Here is a 9,635-nt window from a genome sequence, read left to right as displayed (position 1 = left end):
CCCATTTTAATTTTTGAGTTTACCCAAATCCTTCTATCTTGATCCCCCACCCCCCTAGACTTTTCCATTCCCTTTCCTAAGCCACCACTACACACACCAGCCACTACCTTACCCACTTACCCCCACCGCACAGCCACCTCGCCGGAGCTCGCTTAGCCCTCGTCGGATCTCACTGGAGCTAGCCCAGTCCTCGCCGGCAGGTACCACACCTTCCCTTATCCAAATTGGAACCCGTCGCACCTCCCTCAGAAGAATTCTCCCCTCGACAGAAAAACTTAACTTGCCCACGAAAACCCAGCCTCATCCCCTTAAAACCGTCGGGCGTCGCTGCCTTTACTCTCGAAACCCTTAAAACGAAACCTCATTTTTCCCAACTTTTTTTACAACTTAGAAAAGTGAATGAATACATACAACCAGTTCATCAAATCGACTCTTTATTAAACAATCAAATTAATGGATTTCCAGAGTCAACCTTTCAATCGGTTAACATATCATCAAAACTCTCTCTAACAAACACGACCATCTTTTTTTTGACAAAACAAGATCATCTTATATTCTTATACTGTAAAAAAAATTGAACATATAAATATATTAGACGATAGTCACGATACCACCCTCAAAACTTTACCATTACGCCATTACGGCCTAGTATAATAATCTTTCCATCCCATAAAATTGTCCAAATTGATGAAGAGAAGAAGATTTGGGATTGGTAAAAAGTAGCAACCAAACCATTAGCAAAAGGGTACCCCACAAAGCTGTGAGATCATTCAAGTGTGGGCTACTACCACCACTGTGTTCAACCCAGGAGGAGAGAGAAACAAAACAAAGCAAAGCAAAAGCGAAAATCAAAAAAGGAGAGAGAGAAAACAAACAAATTTGTTTTTGACTTAGCTGCTGTTCGAAGAACAAACAACAACCCATTTCATCCTTCAACAACCCCAACAATCCCATCAATTTTCTCCGGCAAATCTTCTTCTCCGACGCCGGAAAACCCCCCTTGAATTTCGCCGGTTTTCGAGAAAAGTTTGGGAGAATTTGAATAAAGATAAACAGCTCCTTATTAGTCTTTGACAACCCCTTTTGCTAGTTGTACAGAGGGGCCCATTGTTTTTGTATCAATCAAACAAAATCTCCGAGAAAAATGGTCAATTAATTGTCTCTTTACTGCCCAATTTTTGCTAAAGTAAGTCATTTTTTTTCTTGATTATTTGATGAATCCATGTTTTTGTATGTGGGGTTTGATTTTATGTTAGTGGGGTTTAATGATTTGGCATTGTTTGGTTGTTTCAGTTGTTGATTTTTGAAGATTTTAGGGGATTAGGGTTTCTGGGTAGTGATTAATTTGGGCTTATTTGGAGTAGATCGTTGGATTATGGTGAGATATGAGGGTTTTTAGGGTTAATAGAAGATGGGTTGTGTTTTTGGGAAAGAGATAGCAGCTCCTGAGGGGAGGGAGAGAGGTGGGAGGAGAGAGAAAGAAAATTTGGGGGTTGAATCTGGTAGGAAGGTTGATTTGCCTGTTGCAGATGTTGTGTCTGGTTGGGATGCTGGGAAAGAGGGGGAGAATGGGGGTGTTGAGTTGAATGATGGTGGAAGGAAGGAGGAAGAGAAGAAGGGGGAAGAAGATGGGGAAGGGAAAGGTAGAAGTCAGAAGCCGAGGGGCGAGAGGCGGCGATCGAAGCCGAATCCTAGGCTGAGTAATCCTCCTAAGAATGTACATGGTGAGCAGGTGGCTGCTGGATGGCCTTCTTGGCTTTCTGCTGTTGCAGGTGAAGCTATTGATGGGTGGGTTCCGAGGCGAGCTGATACTTTCGAAAAGATTGATAAGGTGAGGGTGTTATCTGTTATGCTTCACTTTTGTTTGCTGGTTGGAGTTTGGCTTGAACCTTTTGTAATTTGTGGAAGTTGTTTGTGATTGCTGCTTATTGTGTTTTCTTTGTTGATGATAGATTGGGCAAGGAACATATAGTAATGTATATAAAGCCAGAGATTCGTTAACCGGGAAGATAGTTGCACTTAAGAAGGTCCGGTTTGATAATTTGGAGCCTGAGAGTGTTAAGTTCATGGCTAGAGAGATTTTGATCTTACGCAGATTAGACCATCCCAATGTTGTGAAACTTGAAGGGTTGGTTACTTCAAGGATGTCCTGTAGTTTGTATTTGGTGTTTGAGTACATGGAGCATGATTTAGCTGGACTTGCTGCCAGTCCAGATATTAAGTTTACGGAGCCACAGGTTTGTGACAATCCATCTTTGTACATAAGTTTGCTATTCATCTGGTGTAATACCTGCTCCTGCTGAGCTTGTTGTTTCATTCCAGCTCTTTGTTTAGTAATTAGCAGTATTCATAATTTCAGGTAAAATGTTATATGAACCAGCTGATTTCTGGACTAGAGCACTGTCATAATCGCGGTGTTCTTCACCGTGATATCAAGGGATCAAATCTTCTGCTTGACAATGGAGGAATACTTAAGATAGCTGATTTCGGATTGGCTACCTTTTTTGATCCAAACAAGAAGCATCCTATGACCAGTCGTGTTGTCACTCTATGGTACCGAGCCCCAGAACTTCTTCTTGGGGCTACTGATTATAGTGTCGGCATTGATTTGTGGAGTGCTGGCTGCATTTTGGCCGAGTTATTGGCTGGGAGGCCTATCATGCCTGGTCGCACTGAGGTACTAATCTGATTTTCTAGCCTGTTAACTTCACTGACCCTTACTAAGAACTTTGAATTGACACACCAACTTTGGATATTTCTCGTGCATATATGTCTTTAGAAGATCATACAAGTCAGTCCTTTTTATCTTGTTTTTAATATTTATGTAGCCGAATAGCTGATAGCCTTATAATGCTAATCCTGGTCAGCATTGCTGACAATTATGATAACCTGTACTCACTTCAATGTTTAGTGTAACTTAGTAACTTGTTGACTATTGTTTTCATGAATTATGGAGCTCTTTTCGTTGTATTAATTGAATCGTGTTGTCATGGTACTTCAGCTATGCCTATGATGTGAACCATGTTTGTATTGTTCATTTTTTATTTTTGGCAAACTGTGCTGGGCCTGGTCTGTTATCTACTGCTACGCATTTATGTTAATCTTGTTTGCTTTCTTAGGTGGAGCAATTACATAAGATATACAAGTTATGTGGTTCACCTTCGGACGAATACTGGAAAAAATCAAAGTTGCCAAATGCAACAATATTCAAGCCACGAGAGCCGTACAAAAGATGTATAAGAGAGACCTTTAGAGATTTCCCGCCTTCAGCATTGTCGTTAATTGATACGCTTCTTGCAATTGATCCAGCCGAACGCAAAACTGCCACAGATGCTTTAAATAGTGATGTAAGTTTGTCACTGTCTTACGTAGCAAAGTGTATTTCCAATTTCTGTATCACTGCCTTAGGTGGAGTGGAAATTTATGTTATTTTTTTAGAATCTTTGCGGATGTTAAATTGCAAAGGTTTGAATTGATACCCAACTTAGGAAAAAATGGATTACAAGGCATGATTCACACGAGTCATATTCCCTAGTTCCCCCCTTCTTTCACTTTGAGTGTTGTTTTCTTTTGGTGTATGCCTTATTTTGAAGTGAGCTGTCTTATTTTACTATTCATATTGCAATTGGCTGTTGTCTTTGGTGTCACATTCTATCTCTATGTTCTGCACTTACTGGAAAATTAGTAGTTTTTCACCAAGTATGACTGAATCTCTAACACCTTAGTATTTTATCTCCGTTGTATCACCATTCACCAAATTGCAAAGGTTTTTGAACTTACTGCGACCGATACTTTAGGCAGCAAAAGCTGCAACTATCTGCATTGCCTGCAAAACTGGTTCTGCAACCATTGCAGTGGCTCCCATCTTGAGTCATGTTAAACTCTTCCTTTTCTGGTATGTTGTGTGCACAAGTAACCTTTGTTTCATTACTCTGAAAGAAGATAAATGTTACCTTGAAACCTTTTGTATGTGAATCTTCTTAGTTCTTACTACTCCCCCCTGCCCCTAAATAGTGGTCTACTTTTTATTTGGGGTCGTTTTAAAGGAATTAAGCTGATAACAATGTTTATCCTTCAATTTCATATATTTTACATCTCCACCCAACCAATGTAGTCTACATATAAAATTCTTTCCTATGACTATCATTAAGGGCACTATGGGCAAGCCTAGATTATTGCAAACCCATCTTAGAAAGTGGCGTATTATTTTGGAATAGAGAGAGTACAATTTCATAGTATGAGAGTCTTCAAGGCATAAACTCTTCTTTATTTTAATTTCTGTTGGTCTAATCTTTCTTTCTTATGGCTAATTATAATATTTTTTGAAACATGATTTCTTATGTATGTGAATTTAGTTTGATGTATGTCAACCAATGGGAGCATCTTTTAAATTTATTATTCTACAATCTACATGAGCTACTTTTAGTTTTGAGTTGATAGTCTCCTTTTCCTGTGCTCTTAGGTTTTCTTTTTCTAATTTTTTTAACTTTTGATTGTTTTTATGCTTATTTATTTCTTGATAGTTGGACTGCTGGATTCAGTCTCATAAGATTATACTATTCTTGTGTATTCTTTCAATATGTTATTTGCGCCCTTTTATATTATAAATTAACTTCATGCTTTTGTTCTCCGATTATTTGCAAATGCTGGTTTATAGTTGAGCATAAGATCCTTTCATTTCCTTGTGTTAAGGTGATGTTTGATTTGCCTGTGTCTTTTTTTTATTTTTATTTTTATTTTTTTTATTGCTGACATCATCCATGTGAAATTTTGTTTATCATTTATGAAACATCTTAGACAAGCTTTCTTGATTGAAAATTTCTATGTGTTGGGAACTAAAGCATTGAAGCTCCACATTATTTTACAAATATGTACAACCATTGTTGGAAGATTTTTAATTTATCGTCTTAAACTGCTAAACACATGGTTTGTTTTCTTTGAATTGATGTTGGTTCTTCTTATATGTTCTCTGCAGTTCTTCAGTACTGAACCTCTTGCTTGTGATCCATCAACGCTTCCAAAATATCCACCAACCAAGGAGATGGATGCCAAACGGCGTGATGACGAAGCGCGAAGGTAAGTAGTCAGTGTAGTTTATAAATTTTTCTTATGATTGGCCTGAATGTCTGAAGAATTTTGCATGGCAATCTTTGTACCTTATCTTTTCACTTTTTTATTGGAAAGAGTGGTCATAAATTCTTCTGTTAAGTACCTTTCTTTTCCTTAAAGTTCCTGGAAAAGGGGTTTATTTTATTTTTTCTTGGCCATTTGCAAAATTATCATAGACTACTTTCCCCACTCAGAAAGTTACATTAGTTTTACTACTTCTGGCCCTACTCTATTATTTCTGGCACTAAATGGGTATAGCTTATGAAATGTTGGGTCATCAGATGATCAGATAGATTCCTGTCCTTGAATACTACTACATCAAGTGTGTTTTGTGAATTCATTCAGATGTTATAACTCAACCTTTATTGTTAACTTAATTCCTTAATTTCTTGGGCATTAGTGCATGTGCTTATGAAATGTTGGGTCATCAGATGATCAGATAGATTCCTGTCCTTGAATACTACTACATCAAGTGTGTTTTGTGAATTCATTCAGATGTTATAACTCAACCTTTATTGTTAACTTAATTCCTTAATTTCTTGGGCATTAGTGCATGTGCTTGTGTATAAATTGTCTATCCTATTCATTCTCATTTGAGTCATTTCACAAGATCTTTTTCTTGTAACCACAATACCACATCATTATTTCACTGTCCCTAAGACTCATAATTCCCACTGATATGTTATAGGAAAAAATAATGCTTTCTTTAGAGTGACTGGACATCAAGCTCTACATTGAACATCTATTTGAAGTGGAATCACTTGCTTTTCACCCCCTTCCCCCTATCGATTAATTATTTTAGGGGCATGAATTTGTTAATTTAAGGTTCATGGTAAACCTTGATCCATGGGGGTAAAGCTGTTTACATTTGATTGTTTGAGGGAAGAGTTCATGCGAATGAGAATATTGACATAGTACAGTAAAAATTTACTCTAGATTTTCTTGGAATCTTGGTGATTTGATAAATTCTGACCTTAGCTAAGGCATTATTGGATCATGAGGCAGGGCAGCAAAGATTGTGAGTCTCTTGGTAGGGTATTGAGAGGAGTTTGGATACATGGCTTACTTTGACTGAAAGAGAGAGGATATATCATGGCGACCTTGCAGTATTTATTCATCTAATGCTTGCAAAATTCAGCTTGCGCAATAATGCATCCATGAGTGCAATTTAACAAATGTTATGCCAAGAATCAAGTAGGAGTTTATATTTTGTGCTTGTGTCCTGTATACCTTTTTATATATCCTTTCCAGCCTTCCAGCTAGCCATCAATTCACCTGATGTTATACTGCTTTTCATTTTAAATCATAGCCTAGAATCTCTCTTTTGTAATTTTAGATTAATGATGCTTTACCTTTCTGTATGTAGGCTAAGAGCTGCTAGTAAAGCACAAGGTGACGCGACAAAGAAAAGTCGAACACGTGATCGTCAACGGGCTATGCCAGCCCCTGAAGCTAATGCAGAGCTTCAGGCCAATCTTGATGTATGTTATGTTGCTTTTTCTGTCATCTTATATCATAACCCCTCTATTCTATCTAAGGTTTTCACGTCTGGGTGGGCATGAATATATTTAAATGTAAAGGCAGTTAAAGAAGTATTGGGAATTTGAAAAGAAGATTGATGGAGTAAAGATAGAAAAGTAATAATTAGATTGTTTACTAAACTTGAAGAGGAAGTGTAAATTGTGAAGTTTTGTTTTGGGACATCCCAAATTGGCTAGCTAAAAATTCATATAGGATGGAAGGTGTATATGAACTTTCTGCCAAAGGAATGCCATCCTGCCAGATCCCATTTCAACTCCACATCACTCTTCTTTTCTAAATCCTAAACTTGGTGGATTGGGTGTCCACTCTAGGGTGGAACAGACCTAGGTCTACACGGATAGCCAAATATATCTAAGGTTATGAGCGTGTTTCTGTGAAATGGTTGGACTATATATGCAGTCAAAATTTTAGCTTGCAGAACAGCAGAACTAGTTAAATCAGATGGAAGGAAACAGAATTGAGTAGAGTTCAGAACTCTTTGTTGTCAATAATCTTTCTAGTATCTATCTGCAGCTCAAAAAATATTTTCGGCTGTTATAATTTTGGACTGAGAAATTTATTAGTTGATAATAGGCTAATAGCTCTGTATTCTGGATTTAAGTAAGAAAGCAGGCAAAGTAGCTCAGTAGCTCAATTGTAAACGGGTGACGACCCTGTGAAAATTTTTTAGTTTACTTCATTCTTACCTTAAAAAAAAGGTATAATTGCTTGGCATTTGCAATCTTAAACTTTTTACATGGACGCTTATATATATAAAGAGAGACCCATGTGATAAGGAGAGGGAGAGAGAGAGAGAGAGACTCCATAGCCAAATTTAATAATGTTGCAGTTAATATGCAACTCTTTCTTATGGTCTGCAACTTCTAACAAAGGAAGTGATGTTAATAAAAAAAAAGGAGGGAAAGCATCATGCTCTTCGTTAAATTTGTATCAAAGTTATGTCAAGATTTTTTTTTTTTCCCCCCCTGAAGAAAACTAATGTGAAGTTCTAAGTAAGATACTACTTCGTACATTGTAATGTTTATGGTATGCATAGAGGTAAAAGAAAAAGGATTTGAAACTGTTCCGGCTCTTTCAACTGATAAACATTTCTGTTTTAAATTGTTCTTTCTACTATTCTTGTTTTTTTTTTTTTAATGTATTTATGTCTTGAAGCAGAGGCGGCGCATAATTACGCATGCAAATGCAAAGAGTAAGAGTGAGAAGTTCCCTCCACCACACCAGGATGGAGGGCTCGGATACCCCTTGGGTGCTTCGCAGCACATTGATCCTGCAAACATCCCAGCTGATATTCCTTACAGTTCCACTTCATTTACATACTCTAAAGGGGCAGGGCAACATTGGTCCGGTCCATTGGTGGACCCTGCTTCTGCTGGAGGCCCCAGGCGAAAGAAAAAGAATGTTGTTGAGGGTAATGAACCCAAGTCAACAGGCCGAAGAGATATCAGTAGTTCTCGAGCTCGAGGAAAATGAGTCCAGGATAGTGAGAAGACATTCAGCCCTAGTTCTTGAAGCTTGAAACTGGACCCTTTATTCTGAGGTTTTTCAGTGGCCAAGCTTTTTTAAGGTGCCAACATATATGTTCATCATGAGAAGGCTGGTGAAGTGTATTTAGAGGTATAATTGATTTTTATTTCTTTTTTTGAAGTTTTTTCGTTAAAAGAAGAAAAAAAAAAAACTTCCCCAATGTTAAAAGAAATTTTCCGTGTACTATGTGCTGGAATGCGGGGAAGTTCCCTCCTCATGTGTAATTTTACCCTCCTTTTATTATAGAGAGATCTCTATTCTTTGAGAAAGTGATGTGCGTTGATTGTTTTGGATATTACAGTACAATTTTTGCCACCCTCTGTTAGCCATTTTATTTTTCCAAGTTTCTGAATTCTGATTGTCGGATTTATTCACTTTCTTGTTCCTCCTCTAGCTAAGGCGAAATTGTATAAGTGACTGAATTATACATTGTATAAGTGACTGAATTATACATGGACTACTCTTTAATCTCTCTGGCGACAGCGACTATATCTCCAGACATGTATTTTGAGAATTTGTAGGGTTTGCATTGTAGGTGGCTTAATCATATAACTGAATAACTAACATTTGTAACATGCCAAAAAAAAAATCAATGTGTTTGACTCGTGTTGATTCACATTTGTCAACTCTAGTTGAGCACTTGAATAATGCATGCACGTTGATGTTGCAACAATAAATTAATTTTGTGTGCTTGTGAGATAGCCTTGAGAAGAGTACACTTAAAATGTATGTTTTTGAATTTCCTTAAGGATTTTTTTTTTTAAAATTAATTGAATTCATTTTTTTCCCCTTTCTTACATCTCATATAGTAATGTATTAAGGTATGACTAAAGAAAGTCATTTGCATCTTATATGAGAGGTTTTGGGATAAAATTTCAAATGTGCATCATCATGCAAGGATGTGTTGAGCATTATTTCTCCTTTTGAAGAATGCTTAAACATAATTGAGGTTATATAACTCCTAAAACTAAGTTGGGTCATTGGCTTCAGATAGAATACAACTATGACTTACATCCATCTTATTTTGAAAAGTTTAGTTGGAATCTCTTTGATGAAAGTGGTTTTACTTTTGTTAGTTATGAAAAGGGGAGTAGCATTCCATCCTTGCACTCCAAGCATAAGTCCTTGCACCCGAAGTAACACAAGTCAAACTATATTCTTACCAATCTACCCCTTTAACAAATAGCATAAGGAATTGATAAATCCTTTAACCAATAACCTAAGGAATTGACATTCCAATTTCCCTCTACCTCTCCATGCTTCTGACAAGAAACTAGGAAAAATGGAGAATTCTTATCATCACGATTACAATGGACCTATTACGACATAATAATTGTCATCCATAAATCTGGGGATTAGTCCCTTTCCTAACCGTTGTAAAGAAGAAAAAAAAGCATTAAAAGCCGTAACAAATAGGAGCAATAACTCGACATACTATACAACAACTATACTTTCTT

General features: G+C 37.1%; 1 protein-coding gene across 2 annotated transcripts; it reads left to right on the top strand.

Annotated features, from left to right (window-relative positions):
* Positions 1-827: 827 nt before the first annotated feature.
* Positions 828-8,493, top strand: LOC145606031 (putative serine/threonine-protein kinase At1g54610). Of its 2 annotated transcripts, none has more exons than XM_081662096.1 (8): positions 828-1,186; positions 1,294-1,831; positions 1,953-2,237; positions 2,360-2,677; positions 3,120-3,347; positions 4,976-5,076; positions 6,476-6,590; positions 7,810-8,493. In XM_081662096.1, the coding sequence occupies exons 2-8, from the start codon at positions 1,412-1,414 to the stop codon at positions 8,122-8,124; spliced, it is 1,782 nt and encodes a 593-aa protein (XP_081518222.1). In that variant the 5' UTR covers positions 828-1,186; positions 1,294-1,411; the 3' UTR covers positions 8,125-8,493. The 2 variants fall into 2 exon arrangements, with proteins under 2 accessions (XP_081518222.1, XP_081518221.1); XM_081662095.1 differs by having other exon boundaries at positions 7,807-8,493.
* The last annotated feature ends 1,142 nt before the right edge of the window (positions 8,494-9,635 follow it).

This window comes from Chenopodium album, chromosome 22, assembly GCF_948465745.1.
Source record: "Chenopodium album chromosome 22, dcCheAlbu1.1, whole genome shotgun sequence".
Classification (NCBI taxonomy): domain Eukaryota; kingdom Viridiplantae; phylum Streptophyta; class Magnoliopsida; order Caryophyllales; family Amaranthaceae; genus Chenopodium; species Chenopodium album.
The sequence above is the reverse complement of the archived record's forward strand: the minus strand, read 5'-3'. Positions and strand labels throughout refer to the sequence as shown.

Bases quoted from the DNA above. Each gene is read 5' to 3' on its own strand.
- LOC145606031 (XM_081662095.1), top strand. From the start codon at position 1,412: ATGGGTTGTGTTTTTGGGAAAGAGATAGCAGCTCCTGAGGGGAGGGAG. The intron at 3,348-4,975 runs GTAAGTTTGTCA...TGTTCTCTGCAG, and splicing joins CAGATGCTTTAAATAGTGAT to TTCTTCAGTACTGAACCTCT. The intron at 6,591-7,806 runs GTATGTTATGTT...TATGTCTTGAAG, and splicing joins AGCTTCAGGCCAATCTTGAT to CAGAGGCGGCGCATAATTAC.